Here is a 21,772-nt window from a genome sequence, read left to right as displayed (position 1 = left end):
TAAAAGGACTCGCAGACCACCTAGTGTCTTCAGACAAATGGAAAAACAAACAAAACAAAAAAACTGAGCAATGGATAAAGTTCTGATGCAGAGTTAAAGTAAACAGTTTAATGGAAATTAAAAGTCAGTATGATTTCCCTTATAAACCAAATGTGGATGATCCACCAAGACAAGTTTTAAGTTCCTGTTTGTTTCTTAGTTACAGCACTGGCACAAACGTTAACAGATTCAATCTAAATCACATTCTTAAATGATCACACAAGTTTGGCTGATATGTACCCTTAAAGCAAGGTTCACTTCTTACAAAAGCTGTGTATCTGACAGACAACCTGAATCTGAAAGATATACAGCCATTTTACAGATATTTTATATATATATATATCTCATTTGGAGTACCTGACTCTCCGCTGTCTCCTTTGATTCTTTCAACTGGTCCAGAGCAGAAGAATCTGTGGAAATACATGTATCAATTTAACTACTGGCATCACAGCATCCTCAGTTTTTGTAGCATGATTTTATTTTAAAATCCTTTGATGTTTGATGCCATTAAAATGGATACCTGAGGGGACATCCCCAGATCTGCTGGCCCGTGTCTCAGCCAAGTTTCTTTCCAAACTGCGCAATCGGTCCTGCAGCTGAGCTTTTTCACTCTCAAGGGACTTCACAGCAGACTGCAATGTCTTTGCTGTAGTACTGTCCCCATGAAGCACTGAAAACTACTCACGAAAAAGAGTAAAAATACAATAATAAAACAAATTTAAGCACAAAATGATTCATACAAATGCCAAATTTGTTTATTTTACAATAATAAAAGGTTTCAGAAACTTTGTACTAGGTTTCAGGCATTGTACTAGAGGAATACATTTAAAAACAATTTTATATTTCCTTTTCTATGAAGAAATGCCATTTCCAGAGCCATTTCATACACTTAAATTTAAAATCACTATAAAAACCTGTATTTACCACCACAATAAAATGGTTCTTATAATTACTAATAGGCTTTTTTCCATTTCGGACCATTACTCTTTTGCAATACTCTCCAGGTTTGTACTTAACTTTAATGTTTTGAAGCCTGCTGGTCTTGTTGGAAGATCCAGCATAGCACAAGACCAAGTTTTTTGGGGGGAGTGTCATGTGTTTTCATCCTGTATATGTATATAGTCCAATTTCCTCGTGATTCTGATTGTTTTAGTGATGTTTTTAGTGATGTTGGCCAGGCCAACATGTCAATGTAATTTCATATGAATGACTGTCAGAATGGTTTTCTTTGAGTTGACCAATTCTACTTTCTTTTACTAAAGGACAGCCATATTCACTTGCTCAAAGAACACAATTTTTTCATCCAACACCAGAAATGATGATATAAAGCTTTCTCTGTTGTCCAGTTTAAAAATTTGACTTTTGCATAGGTTACAAGTTTTGTGTGTCTATCTTGGAGAACAGAAGTGCTCCTTGGCTGAAGTTCATGGAGATCATCCTAATGCAGTGTTGGCTGAAATGACTGCCTTGAGATATTGGTTCATCAGTATTGCCTTGGTGACCCCTGGATTCATCTTGGTGTCTTGGTGCCACATCATATTAAATCATTTACAGTGTGGAATGTCTTATACTTTTTGATTATGCAGTACATTTCAATCACTAGTGTGGTGCCACATCAATGTCAAAAGTAGAGGGCACAAAAACAATGGGTGGAAAATACAAACCTGTACCTTTTAAAATTTCATGTCTGTAAATATCCCTCTCGCAAGCACAGAGAGAGGAATTGCATGTGCACACATCAAAATCTCACTCTCAAACCTCAAGTCTTTTTCATTGTCAATTGGTTTATACCCTTTCCATTTTAAAGTTTCCCCTCACGCACAGAGCCCTTTTCGTTCCGATTCTGCACCCCAGAGGATTTTCAGCGCTTGGAAAAGTCTGTTAACAGTTTCTTTTAGTGAAAGCCATTGACTGATGTCTCCTGATTCTGTGACTGCCAGTTTATAATTTATTGGATTAAACTATTCCCATAAATTTCGTATTTAATAAAAAAATGACCATACCTCGTTTCTCAGTTTCTCCAGTTCTCTATCTTTTTCTAAGATCAAGGCACTCTTTGTTTGTATAGATAGTTGTAGTGCAACTTTCTCCTTGTCTGAATTACTCTTCAAGGCATGTTCCCTAGAAATGAAATGAGCAAAAATAAATTAAACAATAAAAGCAATTATTAAAAACTCAATTGCTACAATATTCTGCAGATTAAATACGAGAGATGGCATCAGATAAAAGACAATGAGCTAAAATATCATGTAAATAATACTGTACAACAATGTGACCGTTTTAAAAAAGGTTACAACAGGGACATAGTGCCATTGATGTGAAGCACTGAATGGAACATTTCCTAAACCTGACTGTGTATATATGCACGAGCATGTGAATGTGTAATAAACTAATTCTCTTAAGAACCTTACATCAAAAAAACATAATACTATTGTTTTTATGTGTAGTATTTTAAAGCATGCATGACGCTCTGGCCACTCCAAAGCCCAGTCATTAACATCACGGAATGTGTTTGGGATTACTCTTCTCAGAATCTGAGTTATTACAAAGGCAAAGACTGAACAGAGTGCCTGAGCATGTTTCCCACTTGATTTTGTACAGTACTAAAGATGGAATTAAGTGCTATATGAGCAATAAACAAACAAACACTAACAGTTGTGCATTACATGATGTCTCTTCTTCTAACAACTTTCTCTTAGGCAAGGAAGTGCTAGAGATGTGATGTGTGGGCAGTGTGAGTGAGGTTCTTTTAGGTACCAGTGCAACATTCCAGTCCAATTGTCTTCCCTTCATAACAGACTTCAGACTTCATTTGTTTGAATAAAAATAGACTCAGACTGTGTTGGTTCGTGTTCGGGGCCTTCATTTATAAGATATACTCTAGCTCCAATATTAGGCATTACTTCAGCCAAACTAGGGATGAAATAACCAGATTCCCTCTCCATCTCTTTCTCTGTGTGTGTGATGTTTTATGTCAGTTTCTGTGCACTGTGAGCTGCTCTAAAATCAAAGACCAAAATTTAGCCAATAAAGCCTAATTCTGTTCTGTTTATGCAAATATCTTAGAGGCTTTTCTGGTTAAATGCCCAACATTTACACATTTTAGAAAAGATGTTAAAATCTAAACTCCCTATTCAGATACTCCAGCTCATAATAGTACGATTGATTGGAATTGTTGAATGATTTGATAAGATAAAAAGCTGAGCTGATAAATGAAGGGCCGTGTGTACAGTGGATTGTGACCATAACTGTCTTGGTAAATCATGCACTGTTGACAGAAACACACAAAGCCCCACCTCTGTTCTAACTGAACACAGCAGGCCTGTCCAAAAACATAAAATGATTAAAAATCATTTTAACGTAAGGTTATGCATATAGACACTGTTCCCTGAAGAGGAGAAACAACGTACAACAAGCTGTATGGGATATCACAGTATTTCATATCTGGCTGAAGACATCTCTGATGCAGGCACTGCAAGGTAGATAACGCAGAGTGGCGAGGGTAGGTGGGACCGTCCCTCCACCTATAACCCCTGGACACTAGTGTCACTCTTCAGTTCAAAATGTTGTTCTTGACCAAGTTTCTCTTCTTCAGGAAACAGTGGTTATATCCATAACCTTATGTCCCCTATCAGTCGATTCACCCAGTACAACATAAGCTGTATGAGACCTACATTCATGCCCTGAGAAACAGACACTGAACCAAGAATGCAGCCTAGTGCATGATAGACCCCAAAGAAAGGACAGCATGAGTTTCAGAAGGGGCAAGCATATCCAGGTGCCAAACATGAACAAACAAGTGAAACAGCCAAAAAGCTTGTCACACCTATGGAAAATCTAAGTATGATTAATATATGTAACAGAGGGGGAAAGGAACTTAACTCACCTTAGGCACATATGCTGCATTAGGACAAAGTCACCTTGGTGTCCCCTGGTGCAAACTGAGTAAAAGAAGGAGGCACTGTGTGTGGAGGCCACCCACCCGCTAAAACTAGAAGAGCAGCCGTCTTACACGAAACAAACTTGTTGTCCACAGACTCCAGCAGCTCAAAAGGAGGTGCATGTAGCACATACCATAGTTAGGTTCCAGGGAGGAACAGCAGGCCTAGATACAGGCTTTATATGCCACACCAACTTCATGAAACCTATGGTTAGAGAGTGCACTCTGGGCGACAACACACCTAAGCCCATAACTGTTGAAAACAAAAGCCTTTGTTCAAATAACTCTTGAAGGAAAGCTAAAATGTCAACAACGGAACATTGGAAAGGATCCAATCCCTCACCTGACGCCAGCTCAAATGCACACCATTTATAAGCACACAGACATCTTGTAGAGGCTGCCCTTGCACCCTGAATGGTGACAACCTGGTCGCACACTGCCCCCCAGGCCGTCAGAGATGCATCTGTCAATATCACTTTGCAAAACAGAACTCTGCCTATCGAGCCCTAACAAAGCAGGCGGGGCTTCTTCATTTGTCACAACTATACTTTTCCCTAAATGGCACAAGGCAATCAGGTGGTGAGATAATAACCAGCACTGAAAGTAATGCATTAGAAGTAAACCTAGCAGAACTACCACTATCGAAGAGGCCATTGGACCCAACAGCTGGAGAAACTGGCAAAAGCACAGTTTGCTTCCCAACTGAAACTGAGTGCACATTTTCAGTGCTCTGACAGAGGATGCTTGGCTGGAGAGAGCATATTTTCAACACGAGATAAGAAAGTTTCTGACTGGGTGTTAGAGAACTCATTTAATTTGACAGAGAAGCACAGCTTTTGTATCTGACAGAGCTTTCATCTTCTGTGCTAGCAATGCAAGGTTGTCCAGATACATAAGCATGCACACTCCTCGCCCCTGCAGCGGACAGAGAGCTGCTTTGATACACTTCGTAAAAGTGCGAGGAACTAGAGAAAGGCCAAACGAGAGAACGAGCCACTCATATGCAACTCCATTGAATGCAAACTTCAGATACTGTCTGTGATCTGAATTTATTGAGATATGAAAATAAGCATCTGTCAGAATTATAAACGTGAACCAGGCTGACGGAACAAAGGAACCAGCAGTGTTAGCATTTTGAATGTGAAACCTCTCAAATGCTTGTTTAACACTCTTAGATCCATAATTGGAGGAGACCCTCCCCCCGTTGTTTTTCGGCATAACAACATAACAGCGGTACCAGCCCTTTTGAGATTTGGCCTGAGGAATTACTCTTATTGCCTCTTTGCTGAAGAGATTTTTTATCTCCTTGAGAACCGCCTCAGCACTGCCTGATAAATTGGTGAACACCATGCTGGAAAATTGAGGAGGAGGAGTTCCAAACTGTATGCGGTAACCCATGGCAACAGTCCTTTTTACCCAAGAAAGACTACGCATGCATATCATTCTGCTGCATGAGCAGTGAGTCGGCCATAATGAGTTGACAGCTCATTTGTTGGAAAATGAAGCCACCCTGTGGCTGAGCTGGGGGGCACACCAAATAATAATACATTTTATTTGTAATGCACTTTACATTTCAAGGAAATCTCAAAGTGCTACAGGATAATCAGAAGCAATAAAAATCCATTAAGAGCAAATAAATAAAAACAAGATCAGAACAAAAAAAAAAAAAAAAAGTTTTCTTGAGCTCATGTACACTACATCTTTTATTGTGCTTGGAACAGGCACCTTCATTTAATGTTGATGAACATAATGCTTATTTATTGCACTGGGGGCCCATCTACAACTGAGCACTGGGAATGGATTGCAGGGACGCTTGTGAAAATTTGTCTGGGCAGAACAGGTGCTTTGGGTCAATGCTGGAGTATAAAGTGTTAGTTTCTGACTGGGCCCCAGCACAGGGGAAGGGTGATGCCTCTTGGGTGGCATGAGGGGCGAAGCTGTGGTGTCCCCGATCCTCAGAAACCTCTCCCACACTACTCACCGGTGAGTCCTTCATAAGCGAGGGTGAGGGGCCCTTGCTCCAGGTAGAGTGGCAAGGGGCTTGCTTTTGTGGCTGCTGCTTAGGAAGGGGGTTCCCCAGAAAAACTGTTGGTGCAAATCTCTTCATAGTGGGAAGTGGAGGGCTTACGAGTGACTATCTGTGCTTCTGTTTAACCTCCCTTCTTGGCAGAGTAGGGCACAGCACCCCTGTCTGCTTCTTAACTGGAATTTAGCCTAAATGGCCTTGAGAGAATGACCAAACCGACCTACAGTTGAGACGTTCATCCAAAAGACACCTTGTCTCTGTCTGGCATATCAGAGAGCGTCAGCCACAAGTGGCGCTGAGCCACCACTGTCGATGCCATTCCTCTGGCCAGCGACAGTGCAGCACAGTGGAACATGTGTAGGATGTAGTTCGAGGCAATTCTGACCTAGTTGAGTAAGGCAGTTCATGGACTCTCCACAGGCAGTTGTTCTCCGAGCTCAGTCACACACGTCTCCTGATATGTTTGGAGGAGGGTAACTGAATTCACAACCCTAGCCATGCCCGCCTCTGTGTGGTAAACCTTATCCAGCTGAGAGAAGGAAAAACAGCAGTGCTTTTAGGGAAGCACAGCTGGCCCTGCGACTCCTAGGTTGTGTGATGGGACAAGATGAGCTGCTAACGATAGCTCCATCAGACGAACAACACTGTGTTCCAGGGTAGAGCATCTAGGCCAAGGACAAAACTCATATGCCTCAGGCTGCACTAAAGCTCTCTTAGCATGAATGATGCACAAGCAGATTGGGCATGAATCATGCAGGTCTTTCTCGTGAATAGCAAGCCCACACAATTGAGGACAAGGGTGGGGGCTTTCTTGTTTGGCAGGTAGCTGCTTGTGAGCTCATTTTAGATAGCTGTCAGCAAAATTAAACAGGCTAGCACAGAGACTTTGCAAAGTAAGCTCAAATGTCTCAGAAGGAGAAGCAAAAGCCAATATATATAAGCAAAGACCCGCCAATATAGCGCTCCGTGGGAAGACGACTCACTACCATGAGGTTGTTGTTGTTGTCTATTGTAACAGTAAGCAATTTGTAGTCTCTTTGCTAAGGAAAAACAGCTAACTAGCTAGCTAGTTTTAGCAGTGAAAATGTGAGGTGTTCTTAGCGAGGTGAGAGCACAAGAACTGAGGAGAGACTCTGGTGTCCCGGGGTTATAGGTGGGGGCATACCCCATCACTATGCGTCATCTGCCTTGCAGGCATATCTTCAGCCAGATATGAAAGGGTGTGATATCCCATACAGTTTGTGATGTACCAAGTGAATCGACTGGTAGGGAACTCAGACTCAATGATAATTCTTTAAAAAAAAAATGGCTAGCACAAAAAAAAATCATGCAAAACAGATCTATGTAGACAAAGGAATAATAAAAAAAAGATTAAATGTTCAGTGGAATTTCCACTACTTTGATATAATTAAATTACCAGGGAGAAAAAGGCATGCTTCTACTGGCAAGAAAACAGTCTTAATTTAACTTTTGGTCTCACCTCTTTTCTGTATCCTTCAACTGACTTTGAAGGCTTTCCAGTTCCTTTATAAGCTGTAAAGATGGAAGTAAATATTAACTTGCATAAAAATACCAAATAAGCCTTAGAATTATTTTAATGAAATAACCAAATAATAAAATATACGAGAGGGGGGAAAAATTGTGTATGGAGCAAATGTTACAAAAAACCTCAGTGATGGGATAAACAAAGTTTGGACATCAAACCTTTTTAATAACAAACCATGAGCTACATTTTATAACTAAATATGCAATTTAAGTGGCTGAAGTATAATAGGAACAATATACAAAAAAAAATAATAATAAAAAAATAAAAAAAAGTATATTTGCCAACATACTTTTTGGTGGCTCTCATTGTCCTTGTGGCTGATAGAAAGTTCTTCAACCAGCTTTGCTTTTTCCTTTGTTACAGCTTCAATGGCCAGTGTGTTTTCAGATGCGGCCTTCTTCAGCTGCTCACTAAGAGACATGATATGCATCCAGAGATACAGCACAAAAAATATGACATCTCCACAATGTAATGTACACTATCATTAATTTCATTCAGCATGTTTACTCTAGATGTCTACTTTAGCCTATTGTTTCACGTTTAAAACAGAACAAGAGAATAATGCACAAAACAAGAATTTGTAAATCACATGCAGAATTAATTTTAGATGCTAACTGAATTTAATCACTAAAAATACACCGGACAAAATATGCATACTGTATAAGTGCACAATTACTTTATGTGAATGCGCTGTTTTAAGAGCTCTTTTAAAAAAGTTTATATTATTTTTAAAATATTCTAATAACAGAGCTTACATTAGAAAAGAAGAGCTTACTTTTAATTTATAAAGTACTATTATTTAGAAATATTTCATAATAAACCGTGTGTTTAAAATTAAAGTCGAGAAAACTTTAGCCTAAATGTACAGTTTTTCTAATTCAAGTCAGACAAACTCAATTTTGAAAAATCTGTTTCAAGGCACAATGATTGCAGTTTAATCTAATCTCAGTCTACTTCATCTAATGTGTAACTGTCAATTAAAACAGACTGTCCATTTCAGCTGTAACTTCTATACTTAAACAAGTCTGAATGAACACCTAATACACTGCCTCGCACTGCTAGCATTTATGTAGCTTTATATGTCAAAAAGACGTACTAGAAATACAAATACTCACATTTCTTTACAAAGTCTGCTGATCCTATCATTCTCAGAGCTAAGCTGGTCTTTGGTTTTCGCCAGTTCCTCTTGGTACTGAGAGTTCTGTTCTGTCAGGCTGTTTAGCTGTATTAGAGACAGAAAACAAATTAAAGTATATTATTTAAGCATTTACATATTTTGACATTTTTTAAGAATGTAAATGTAAAGCAATGTGCAGTTCAACAAATGCAGGGATCTCAGTCCATTTTCTATTTGCTTTATCAGGACCTTGCCTTTATCAATCCACTGACCTGACTCTGCATTTCCTCTTTGGTGTTTTTCAACTCATTTATTAAAGATTCTGCTTCCAGTTTCTGCTTTTGCAAAGCAAGCTTCTCCTGAGTCAGTCCCTCCAAGGCTTGCGCAGTCTGCCCAGCACTCTCTGCAGCCTAAAGCACACCATAAATTTGGACAAGATTATGAACTAAAAGAATCTCTGCTTTTCAAAAACTGCTATAAGAAATGGATTTTAAAGCATGAGATATCCTGAATATTATTTTATGTGATACAGTTGTACATGTCAAATCTGGAGAAGAAACCTGAGAATCTGAAGCAAAGCAACCTCTGCACTTGCTTCATGTCAGATTTCCACATTTTACCCAAGCCAAGCTGAAATTACTTAACCAATTATCACCAATTATCTCACAGATTCTAAATGTTATTATATATTTTCTACAGAGCATCCAATCATGCTTTCAGAAAATCATAGAGGCAGCAGAAAAGAAAATGAACTGAATAATATTCATTATCTTTTCTCCAACTTCCATAAAAATACAGGGTGTGGAATAAGACTGTTAAGTCAATGAATTAATTAATCATGCAAAGATTTTCTCCAATAAACCTAAAAATGCTGTAAATTTAAAATATATACTGATCAGCTATTACTTAAAAGAACATCCTTGTTCAACTTTTTGTCCATTTTATCAGCACCACTGACCATACAGATGCACTTGGTAGTTCTACTACAGACTACACACTGTAGTCCACCTGTTGCTCAGCTATCTTACTGGTCCCACAATGTCGATGCTGAGAACCAGCTTCTCTGTTGCTGCACAGTTTGTTTTATTCATCTAGTCCTCCATTAAATGGTGACAGAATCCGGCCCAAAGGACGCTATTGGCTGGAGGACTATTCTCGGGTCAGCTGTGGCAGTTAACATTAATATTTTCTTCATACAATCCAATGGAAAACTTTTAGCACTTTAGCCTCCAGTGCATTTCACTGCTCTTGTGACAAAACCTGTGAGATACTCACACACAGATTGTATACAAGCTTCAGTAATTGTGTTATTTCATGCATGTTTTATTTCAGTGTGTAAGAGACACATGCAGAAGACATGTATTTTTTGTCTCATATTCAGATAAAAGCATCATGTCTACCTGTCGGACTAGTGCATTGTCTGGATGTAGAAGTCTAAGTTTTAGAGTTTATGAGGTACAATATGTAGCATGTAAGTTCTAATTATAAATGATAATTAAATTAAATATAAATAATGGAATAAAATATAATTAAAATTCTAATATATCATTTTAATGGAGATGACTATACACAATGACATCAAATGTAAGGATACCATGAGCGTATCTATCCACTTGCCAACAGATGTCAATCACCTCCCACACACATTTAAATAAAAATCCCTCTAAAAGTCATATAACTGTAAAGATAAACACTGGTGGGAATATTAATGTAGAAGGAGCTTGAAGTTTTGGTAACTGAAAAAAAAGGGAATAATTTTTTATGTGTAATTTTAAATTGAAATTCCCTTTTTTTTTCTACATTTACTTACATAGGAAGAGGCCATATTAAATGTTGAACTGCAGCAAGTTGCCAGAGGGCCTAAAAGCAATTTTGGCTTTAACTGCTGTCATCCAGTCCATTCTTATTAGCCTATAACGTCTGAGTGCAACACACTCTCTCAGCACTGCAGTGACACTGACATGATGTTGTTGTGTTACTGAGCAAACAAACAAATACTTGCTCACTGGTTGTCCTGAACACTGAAGAACTGGACAAAAGGGTGCTAAGAAACATGCAGAGCAACCGATATGCTACAGCTGTTTTTTTGTTTATTTTTTGTAGAACTGCAAATTACACCTATATGGTAAGTGGAGCTGATAAATTGGAGAATGAGTGCAGACACAAGGAGGTCAATTTAAATGTTATGGCTTATTTGTACATCTGAAAGAATCATTTTAAATATGTGAATATGCTTCTAATAATTAAAACCTGGACAAAGTGTATTGAACAAAAATGTAGTTTATAACCTGCATGCAGATGCATGCACTGGCATTAGTGTGTCATTCGTTGCAAGTTTCAATCCATCGTACAGTAACGTAGTGGCATTTAACTTGTATTAGAGATTAAAAAGTCATCTATAACAAAGACAAAAGTTTAAGTCATGGGAAAAATTAGTAAATTAGAGTAGTTAGTGATCCATGTGAAAAGAAAAAGGAAAGTAATTAAGCCTGAGATTGGAGTGGTAAAACCATTCAGGTGAGTTAGCGTGCAGAAAGCAACTCTAATAGCTTTGTGATCGTTAGTAGGTCTGAAGATGTTTGTTAGTTGCAAAAGTACCTCAAGCTGCTTTGAAAGAGCACTTTTATTTTGGGCCTCAAGTCGGGTCACCATAGAGTTGGCTTCTTCCTTCTCACTGCACAAAGCATCCCTCTCAGCTTGCACTGAAGCCAGACTGGCAGACATCTCATTCTGCGTCTTAGTTAAAAGGGCCACTTGGATTTCTGCATCTTTATGTTTCTCCTCCAATTTAGCATTGTTCTTTTGAAGGGTCTGTAGGCATTCGTCTAAGTAAAGCTGTGATTTTTGCATTTCTTCAAGCTTAGTCTTGTAGTCAGAGTATTTCTGGTCACTATTTTGCAGACTTTCACGAAGAGACAGGACCTCATGCTCTAGAGAATTATGTGAAGCTTGTAGATCACTCTTTTCCTTCTTAAGACAAGCAGTTTCCTGCTCCAGCTCTTCAATTTTGGAACTAAGCAAGTCTTTTGCAACAACCATATCTGATCTAACCTCATCATTCTTTTTCTCTTGAGCTTTTAAAAGTTTGATTTCTTGTACAAGGGATGTTTTTTCTTCATTGACCTTCTGGAGTAGAGAGAACATGTCCTCAACCTTTTGAATACAGGAAACTGAACTTTGGTCACTGTCCTGAACGTTCTGATTTGTTTCGTCCTCTAAAAGATGTTTGCTCTCAGAACACAGCTCTTTAAAGGAGTTCCTTAACTGTTCCATTTTGTTGAACAGTAATTGCTGCTCCACTCCAATCGTCTCCTTTTCAGTCTTGATTGATTCGATTTCAGCATTTAACTTGGACTGCACCTCTAAGAGTTTGGCTTTTTCTTTATCACAATCAGCAATCCTTTTCATAAATCCCTCAACCTCTCTAGAAAGTTGTTCTTTAACAGCAGACAACTCATTTTTATCCTTCTCTAGAGTCTGCTGATTAGCTTCTAAGCAGGTCTTGGCATCAGAGAGTGTTTTGTTCTGATCAAAAAGACATTCAGTTTGTTGAAGTAAATCACTGTTTGCCTTCCGAAGCTCTTCTATGACTTTGTTTAACTCTGTGTGCTGGGAAAGAAAGGTCATTTTATCCTTTGCAAAGTTGTCAGTATTTTGAGCAAGCTCTTGCTTCAATTGATCCAAGCTGAGTTGTAACTTCTGGGTTTCCTCCGTTAGGCTGATTTTAGTCTTCTCCAAAGTCTCTGCCTCAGAATTCTTCTTCTCCAGAAGATCTTTTAAATTCACGTTGTCCTGTGTCAGTTTCACCTTCTCTGAATTGAACTGCTCTTGTATATGTTTTATTTTCTCCAAATCTGATTCTAGTCTGTTTTTCTCACTTAGTAAGTTAGTATTTAATGTCAACGTTTTCTTTAGATCTTCTTTGATACTGCACATCTCTGATGTTAGCTGCTCTTGCTCAGCCAAGAGAGATTGCTTCACCAATATTTCTTTTTCATACTTCTCTTTAAAGCTACTAATCTCTTGTTCCAAATGCTCCCTTTCCTTATTTTGCTTTTCAAGAGCAGCCTTTAGGCATTTTGCATCTTCTTGAAAGGTTTGAAGTGTCTTCTCAGTCTCAGAGAGCTTTTCAGAAATAACTTGTTTTTCTTGAGCAAAAGTGGAAGAATTCAGTTGGATTTTTTCATTAGCAGCCTTTGTCTCTTCAGCACTTAGGCTCAGTTTTTCAACTAGTATCTCCAATTCTTCAGAAAGCTCCTGCTTCTCAGTGTTCATCTTCCTTTGGGTTTCAAGCAGATTTTCCTTCTCTTGCATGAGTACAAGCCTCTCAGAATCTGTGATTTCCCTACTAGTCTTGATTTCTTCAAGCATTCTTGCAAAGCTGTCCTTAGAGGCTTGAAGCTCTCCATTATATCTCTCAGACTTTTCCAGTGCTGCCTTGGAGTTCTGAAGCGCCTTCTGAAGCTCTGCATTTTCAGCTACAAGAGACTCTTTATCTGCAGTAGTGGAATTGAGGCTTGCCAAAGCCTTTGTATTCTCACTGCGAAGAAACTCTCTTTCAGCCTGTAGTTTACCATTCTGAGAAGTGAGATCCTCCTTCTCCGACTGAAGCACTGACAGAAGGCCTTCATTCTTTGAACAGCACAATTTAATGGACTCTAGTTCATCTTGACAGCATCTCAGCTCTTCGTGAAGCCTGTCCCTTTCCCCACAGACCTCAGTGTGTTTCTGTGCGCTATGTGCACTGTTAGTCTCTAGATACTGGACCTCTTGCTGGCATTTCAAAATGACTTCTTGTCTCTCAGCATTACTCTTTTCAAGATTCTTTATTTCTTCCAAATGTTTTACTTCAGTGTCCTTCAAAACAACATTCACAGATTTCTGTTCTGCCAGTTCTTTAATTATTGTCTGCAACTCCTTGCAAAGTAGTTCCTTCTCTGTGTTAATAGCTGACTTTTCCTCGTGCAGTTGCTGGTTGGTGGAACACATCTCTTTAATTTCATTACTTAGTTGCTCATCATGCGCCAATAGTTCCTTGTTTTTGGATGAAAGATCTGCAATAGCTGCCTCTAGATGGGAGACATTCACTTGAGACTCTGAAAGTTGTCTCTCCATATCTTCTTTCTGAGCATGAAGAACATCCTTTTCCTTAGACACATGTTCAGACAATAACTTTAGATCCTTAACCTCAGAGGTAAGCTTCTCAGCCCCTTGCATGGAGAAAGCCAATTCAGCAGTAAGTGACTGAGTAAGGGGGGGAAAAAAAAAAAGAAAAGGAAGGTTATGTTGACCGAAGGGGGAGAGGGGGGAAAAAAAAAATAAATAAAAAGTAAAAACACCCTCACATGCCAAAATAATCTAGGAATAAAGGACCAAATAAAAATAAATAAATAAAAAATAAAATTAGGGGGCTGTGAAATGTGCAACATATTAAATGCAAAAAACAAATCCCAAGCTTGTTCTGTATTGTCCTCCCTGCAATATATGCACAAACACACACTGCACAGAATCTGTATAGAATTAGAGCAAAAAGTGTCATTTTAGAACAAATAGACCTCCACTTGTCTTTTTGACTGTGATCATTTTTTTTGTTAATAATAATTTAAAAAAATAAATAAATAAAAAAAAAAAAAAAAATAGAATTTCACCACCTCATCAGTTTATTTTTGTCGGTCAGCAAAAAAATAGTTAAACCCCTTTAAAAAATGTTACTACTTATAAATATTAAAATACATAAAATAATGTATGAAACAATTTAAAAGCTTAAATGTTAAAAAATGTTGTCTAATTTAGATGACATTCAGTACTGACAGTTCCAGTGTTCCACAGTACAACAGCGCTGGTTCATGGCACTTTATTAAAACTTGAGGTTGTCAAAAAATATTTAACAATGTAAGTTAATTGTTTGTGTATTTTTCTTCTGTCATTAGATTCACTATAAAGAACGTATTCATTTTCTGTAACCAATTTATCCTGCTCAGGGTTGAGCTGGGTGCAGGGGACAAGCACACCCTGGACGGTGCAACAGTCCATCACAGGGCACCTCACACGCTCTCCTTCATTCATATCTATGGACACTTTTGCAAAGCCAATCCAACTAAAAACGTGTTTTTGGTACTCTTGGAGGAAACCGGAGCACCCAGAGAAAACCCAAACAAGCTCAGGACCCTGAAACCACAAGCTCAGATTTAACAAAGATTTTGTTAAATGATGGCAATTGAAGACTTTCAATGATGGGCTAATTAGTCAAGTCTAGAGTGTGTTATATGAAAGTTTTCACATTTACAGAAAATTTGAAAACAGTAACCTCAGCTTCTTGCATTTCTGCAATATTTTCAGAAGAAAAATTAAAGGGATGTCAGTAGACTCTATCCACTTTACCCATTAACTGCTAATAGTGCCTAATGTCTACAACAAATGAATAGCACAACTAGTCCCAATGCTATTGCTTCTGCTGCTCTTGTTGCCGCTACTAGAAGTACTACAACTACAACTACTACTACTATTATTAAAGCTGGAGTAGGCGGTTTGAGTTAATAACTGTAAATTATATTTCTAGAAATACTTTTTACATTCCAATTTCAATTAAAAAGTCAAATGCTCTAAAGGCATAAATAAAAAGTGTTATTCTCTAAATAGGCCCCAATCATTTCAGTCAGACCAAAATTATGTGGAAGGCTTACCTGCCTGTCATGGCCCTGCCCACATTTCACGTTATTCATTTGCGCATGCATGAAGATCCCTCACAGAGAAACAAACACAAAGTTCTGAAGGCTGGAAGAATGGCAGAAAAATCTACAACCTCGTACAAGGCTAACAAATAGAGTACTAGACAGGGACAGAAAATCCTTTAAAAAAAAAAAATAATAAATAAATAAAAAATAAAGACTAGGCTAGATAAAGCCAGGGGGAAAACCAGAGTAAACACCAGCGGACCTTCCAACAGCAGACAAACGCGAGGATGCAGAAAGACCTGCTAAGTAAGAAAGTCTGTCTTAATGCACTTATTACTTGCTGGCATATTGCACTCAATGTAAGGTAATTTGTATAAATTGTGCTGTAGTTTGAATGTTAGATCCTCTTTTGTAAGTCGCTTTGGATAAAAGCATCTGCCAAATGCATAAATGTAAAAGTTTGCTGTTTTTTACTAGAATAGTAATTATCTGAGTTGTTTTGTGTATGGGGCAAAATATTAAATGTTGTGATCATATGTGAATGAGACATGAGGTAGGGATAGTTTTTAAAAATAAATAAATACATTTCTCTCTGTCAAGGCTACCCAAGCTGTGTTGTTCATGTTTTTAGGGGAGTGACTTCAGGAGGAGCACAAAGTATATGGTGGGATTTGGGTTTTTTTGGCTGGAAGTTTTCAAACACTATTGGTTTCTACGTAAAATCACCTAATACAGCTTTAATAATAGGCATTTTTACAGCGTTAAATGTGTATGCTTTGAGGTGCTAAATACTGCAAATACAGTAACAGGTGCAGATACAGTAACAGTGTTTCCCTGACAAGGAAACGAATCATCATTGGTCAATATCATCACCCCACACATCCGTTTTCCAGCTACTCAAATATCATTTTATGAACTACAATCCTTAAAGCACAGAAATTGTTATTCCTTACCTGAACCTTTTCTTTCAAGGTCACCAACTCCTCCACCTCTTCTTTGAGTTTTTGGCACTTTTCTTCAGAGACACGGAGCTGCTGGTGTGCTGTTTCAACCTGACCACGTAGCTCCTGTAGCTCTTTTGAGTGGTGCTCCAAGGCACTGGCAAGTACTTTCTCTCCAGACGTCTGGGTTTCTTGAACTTTAGCTTGAGTCTCTTCCACATTCTTCTCCTGCAAAGCAATGAACATGGCAAATAATTCTATGATGGAATATGATCAGGGTTACTTGTCGTGAAGTTTCACAAAATGTCCTTGATTTGTATTTTCAGTCCAGGAAAAAGTATGGTATAGGCCCTAGTTTAAATCAAAACTTTTTAATTAGTTTGCAAGTTACTAACGGACTAACGGAGCAGAATTCTAACTAGCAAAACTCTTACATCACATAACAGACAAGGATGCACAAGTGGGAACTGAATTTACCAGTTTGGAATAATTATTATTTAATACTATACTTCAAATCTACTACAGTATATTTGATTATCTGCACTTACCAGCTGTTTAATTTTTTTCTCCAGGTTGCCAACCTCTTCTTGATGTTTCTCAATAGTGCCAACCATCTCCTGTTTGGCTTGAGCTTGCTCCTGGTGCCTGCTCTCCTCGGAGCAAGCAAGCAACTCCTTCTGCTCTAAAAGCTGGTTCTGGAAATCCTCAATTCTCCTGTGAATAGAAATGTTAGAGGAGAATTCCTTTCAAACAGGAGAATAGATTAAAGAAATACACTGTAGACATGAGAATTTTTTTTATTACTATTCAAAATAGGTTTCCCACATAATTCAGCAATATACTTCAACAATAAATGCAATATCAGCACTATAAATATCCCTAAGGTTATTTGCAGCTCAGGTGGTGGAAGGTTATTTTGGTCCCACTTTATATTAAGTGTCTAATAACTGTAGTTACAGATGAACATCATATGGAACAACAATAACTACTGATGAATTAGTACCTGTTACAGATGGATTACAGTAGTAAAGCTTGTGTAATTACATATGTTTATCAACTTCAGTTTTGTGTCTTTTTTAATTACATAAGTGGATCTTCATAGTTGTAACTAGGGCTGGGCAGTATGACCAAAATCTCATATCACGATAAGCCTAAAATAAATGGTGATATATTATAAGATATTAGAAAAACCATAACAAAAAATAATGTCGAAGTATTTGTGTTTATTTTTAACCCCAAAAAGAATATGCTGCATTATCTAACCGTAATTATCAAACTAAAATATAGTCATGTCCCGATCAAGTTTTTTTTGCCCCTGATCCCGATTAGAATCTTTTATTGAGTATCTGCCGATGCAGAGTCCCGATCAGATACTTAAATTTTCCTAGATAGTGCTGTTACATAGTGCACACTTTGAGTAAACTCAACCCAGTGTATCTGCGTGACACTGAACATCTCGCATTAAGAAACAAGCTGCCTACATCCAACCTGCAGCTTATTTATTGTTTTATCAAAAGCAAATAAATGGTGTCTTCACAAACAGTTCATATAAATAATTTTATATTATTTTTAATCTTATATGAAATTATCTAATGTGATTTGTATGTATAAAGAATTACTTTGATTCTAAAAGTCAGTCCATTTTATTGTCATCACTGATGTGTTGAGTGAAAAATTAAATGTAGCTTCTTCGATACAGTGGGAAAAAAAATCTGATTTATTTATTTATTTATTTATTTTTTTTTAAGCACTGACCTGTTTCTCTCAGCGCCGCCACAAAACCAACAAACCCCTTTAGGAGGTTAGACTGTGACTCCATTGGCTGCAGCACTAAATGATGGGACAGCTTACTCTGGCTGCTGATTGGCTAAACAAAAGTGATGAGGGAGAGCAGCGCGTTTCAAAAAAAATCATTAGCTTAATTTAAAAAAAATGGGGCTCTTTTTTTGGAATTAAAACTTCGCCACTGGTTTCGTTTTTCTCCATTGTTAACTTACAGTTATCAGAGGGGTAGATATGCGTGAGCGCGATATAATGAGAACTGCTCCAGCAACATATATGAACAATGGCAGGACATCGTGGTGTGTGTGTGTCTGTTTGTGTGTGCGTGCATGCACATGCATGGGTGGGTGCGTGCGTGAGAGAGAAACACCCGAGCTGAACAGGACATTTGTGCACCGTTTTAAATGTAGTCAGATGGAAACCTGTGTATTCTTGGTATGCTCGATATAACGAATATGGTCATTTTCAAAATTGGGTAAAAATACTATGGAATGTATGGATATTTGCGATATATCCCCCAGCTTTAGCTTGAGCTCAACTCACGTTCACACCCCTGTGTTAGAAACTCATGTTTACGCCACAATATTGCGATATGGCAAAAATAAATGAATAAAAAAAAAATATAAAATACACACACACACACACCGGTATCATTGCGAACGATATATCGCCCACCCCCAGTTGTAACAGCATATTCTCTCAGGTAATTACACACAAGTAATAACATGTGTAATTACACTAGTAATCAGATTGGAACAATATTTTTGGTTCCAGAAGCGTTTTCTGGCAGAAGACAATCTTTAATGATGACTTATAAAAATGTAAGCTCAAACAGCATTCGACAGCTACTTATGAAATGTATTATATATATATATATATATATATATATATATATATATATATATATATATATATATATATATATATATATATATATATACACACACACCTCTCTTTTTGACTGAGGTCTTCCATCATCTTTGTCAGCTGAGAAGAGTTGTCTCCAGAAGATTTAATCAGGTCGCTTATATCATTTTCAAGCTTAGCTTTATCTTTAGTTAGCTGGTCTATCTTCTCTTCACCCATTCTTAACTTTTTTTCGAGACCTGAAATGAAAAGGCATATACAGGGAGAGATTTACTTTTAACAACCATATAAAAGCTCAAACTCGAGATTTAGAATATTACAATAGAGAATTATTATCCACTGACCAGCCAGCTGAACTTTGAGAGATTCTGATTCAGTAGAAAGAGATGTGCACTGATCCTCTTTGTTCCGAAGCAATCCTTCTAACTCTGACGAAAAATAAAAATAAGCCAAATAAATGGGATGGTTCAAAATACTAAACTACACAATAAACAACATGAGACACACGTCTGCATACATTAATCTGCAGACAGAAGAACTATACACTTACTTTGCATAGCATTTGAAGACTCTGTCTTTTCATCTAAAGACGTGGCATGCTTTTCTTTCTATAAAAAAAAATAGATATAAAAATAATGAACAACCTAAACAAAAAGGGTAATAAAAGATATAAAAATGATCAGCACAGCTTTTATAAAACAATTGTAAAACAACCAATAAGTCTTTCTCATTAGATAGCACATAGTTTACTTAAAACCAAAATACAGGCTGCCCTTATACTTTTAAATAATTTACTCATGTACATTGATTTTTAAAATGTATAAATTGTTAAAAAAAAATAACACTGAATGACTCATTTTTGTGCTAAGCTTCATTAAAAGTGGAGAAGTTTTGTCCCATCATTGCTTACAATAAATAGATGCGGTTCTCCTTAGATATTGATACTTGTGTTCTGACCTACATCATTCAGAGTCTACTGATTTATTAACATACAACATTTGCACATAAAACATTTTTACTGCATATAAATAGCACAGTCTAACACTTTATAATAACCCATTTCTTTTTTAACTTACCAAGTCAACATACTCTTTTTCCAAAGAGCTATTACTCTGCTGTAGTGAGGTCATGCTCTGCTGCAGTTCCTCCATCTCATGCTGCTTGGCCTCTAACTTAGAGGTCAACTCAGTGACCTAGCAGAATCAAGAAAAGCACAATACAGCACTGCAAAAATGGAATAATGCGTTGCCTCAAATTTTCACATAAAATATGTGCATAAGACAAGAAGCAACTTAAAATCTGTTTCTCATACAAGTGTTAAAAAAAGGGGCAATGCTAGGGTTTAATTTTAATTTTGCAGAAATATTAAGAATAAGCTTCTGTCAATATTTTCAATATTTTGATGCACCAAAAAAAGTAAATTAAGTTAGTAAAGATGCATTAAATTACAGTCATACTGCTTTAAGCATTTCGCAAATGAGTATATACTGTAGGAATGCATAGAACATTAACAAATTGGACCTAACCTTTTCTTCTTGTGACCTGGACTTCCTCTCAGCTTCCTCTAGACGGGTTAATAGACTTTGGACCTCCTTGTTGCCTTGGCTCTGCTGCGAGAGAAGGGCCTGAAGACATGCTTTTTGGTCCTCAAGCTCTCTGGCCTTTCCCTCCACCCCCTGCCCCAGCTTAAGCACTTCATCCTCTAACTCCTTTACCTTCATTTCAGCATTGTGCAACTTGCCTAAAGCCTCCTCCAACTCCACCAGGTGCTGCTCCTCTGCACTTTCCAGATTAGTGCGCAAAGATTCAACCATACCATCTTTCTCTTCCGTAATAGAAACTAACTGTTTCCGGAGCGCTTCACCTTCTTGGATGTATTTCTTAACCTCAGCATTGTGCTTGGCTATGCATGCCTCCAAGTCCAGCTTGTGCTCTGCTTTTAGCTGTTCCAAAGCTGCCCTCAATTCAAGTTCAACTACCTGAGTGTCGCTGGCTCCCTTGGTTGAGGAGGCCTTCAGGTCCTCCATGGCTTGCTGATGTGAAGTGATGGCTGAGGCTAGCTTGGAGCGCCACAGCTCAATAACATCGTCGTTCTCCTTCTCTGCCTCGGTTAGTCGGGTACGAAGCTGTTCATTGTCTTTGTTTAAAAGTGCTAAAGAGGCCTGGAGTTTAGCCAAAGCCTCATTGTGTGCTTTTTCTTCAGCCTGTATCGTGCCATTCAAGGCAGCTATCGCTGTTTCATGGTTAGTACTTTGAGAGCAGAGCTGGGCACGAAGTGAACTGAGCTCCTCCTGAAGGACTGCCGCTGTAGGGTCCTGAGCAGCAGCACCCTTTATTGGCCCGGCCTCCAGATGTTCTCGAAGGGCTGCCACCTCTTTGTTCCGCAGAGTGAGTTCCCTCTCCATTTCCAGTATGCGAGACTTCTCAGATACTGTAGCAACCTAAAGACAGGACAACCACTAGTCTCACATAAAATTATATTGTGGTTAGAAGAATATTCCAAGTATTCCTAGTCCGTATCTACCATTCTGTTCCACTTGCTTTGAGAGAAACCTACTGATTCACTACACAATTACAATATAGTTCAACAGGCATTTGCCAAATTTCATCAGTAAATATTTTATTCTCCCCCTCCCAGCATTTTTGTAGAAAACTTCTAGGAATACTGCACACAAAGGAATTCTTTACTTTTCCTATTTTCTTTTGCAAAGATTAAACTAGTCCACAAGATATTTTTGTGGATTTTAAAGTGGATAATAAAGAGAACATTGTGTGCATTTCATTCAACAACAAGTATGATAAGAATGGTTATAGCTCTGAAATGTAAACTACACAAGCAT

At 37.9% G+C, this 21,772-nt stretch overlaps 1 protein-coding gene across 4 annotated transcripts in view; it reads right to left on the bottom strand.

The window, feature by feature from the left end:
* Positions 1 to 21,772, bottom strand: part of LOC136676334 (CAP-Gly domain-containing linker protein 1-like) — a 51,624-nt gene that overhangs the window by 5,096 nt on the left and 24,756 nt on the right. For 3 of the 4 annotated variants that reach the window (XM_066653251.1, XM_066653252.1, XM_066653253.1), the window contains 15 exons: positions 20,459 to 21,373; positions 20,009 to 20,125; positions 19,483 to 19,540; positions 19,277 to 19,360; positions 19,015 to 19,171; positions 16,832 to 16,997; positions 16,296 to 16,511; positions 11,267 to 13,912; positions 8,941 to 9,078; positions 8,667 to 8,773; positions 7,841 to 7,961; positions 7,486 to 7,538; positions 2,043 to 2,160; positions 560 to 716; positions 397 to 449 (listed from right to left, as the gene is read on the bottom strand). In XM_066653251.1, the coding sequence (XP_066509348.1) occupies positions 397 to 449; positions 560 to 716; positions 2,043 to 2,160; positions 7,486 to 7,538; positions 7,841 to 7,961; positions 8,667 to 8,773; positions 8,941 to 9,078; positions 11,267 to 13,912; positions 16,296 to 16,511; positions 16,832 to 16,997; positions 19,015 to 19,171; positions 19,277 to 19,360; positions 19,483 to 19,540; positions 20,009 to 20,125; positions 20,459 to 21,373 (5,106 nt within the window). The remainder of the gene's footprint in view (positions 1 to 396; positions 450 to 559; positions 717 to 2,042; positions 2,161 to 7,485; positions 7,539 to 7,840; positions 7,962 to 8,666; positions 8,774 to 8,940; positions 9,079 to 11,266; positions 13,913 to 16,295; positions 16,512 to 16,831; positions 16,998 to 19,014; positions 19,172 to 19,276; positions 19,361 to 19,482; positions 19,541 to 20,008; positions 20,126 to 20,458; positions 21,374 to 21,772) is intronic. The other variant, XM_066653254.1, reaches the window with a different exon arrangement.

The sequence above is a fragment of the Hoplias malabaricus genome, chromosome X2 (genome assembly GCF_029633855.1).
Source record: "Hoplias malabaricus isolate fHopMal1 chromosome X2, fHopMal1.hap1, whole genome shotgun sequence".
Classification (NCBI taxonomy): domain Eukaryota; kingdom Metazoa; phylum Chordata; class Actinopteri; order Characiformes; family Erythrinidae; genus Hoplias; species Hoplias malabaricus.
This window is presented reverse-complemented; position numbering and strand designations above follow the sequence as displayed.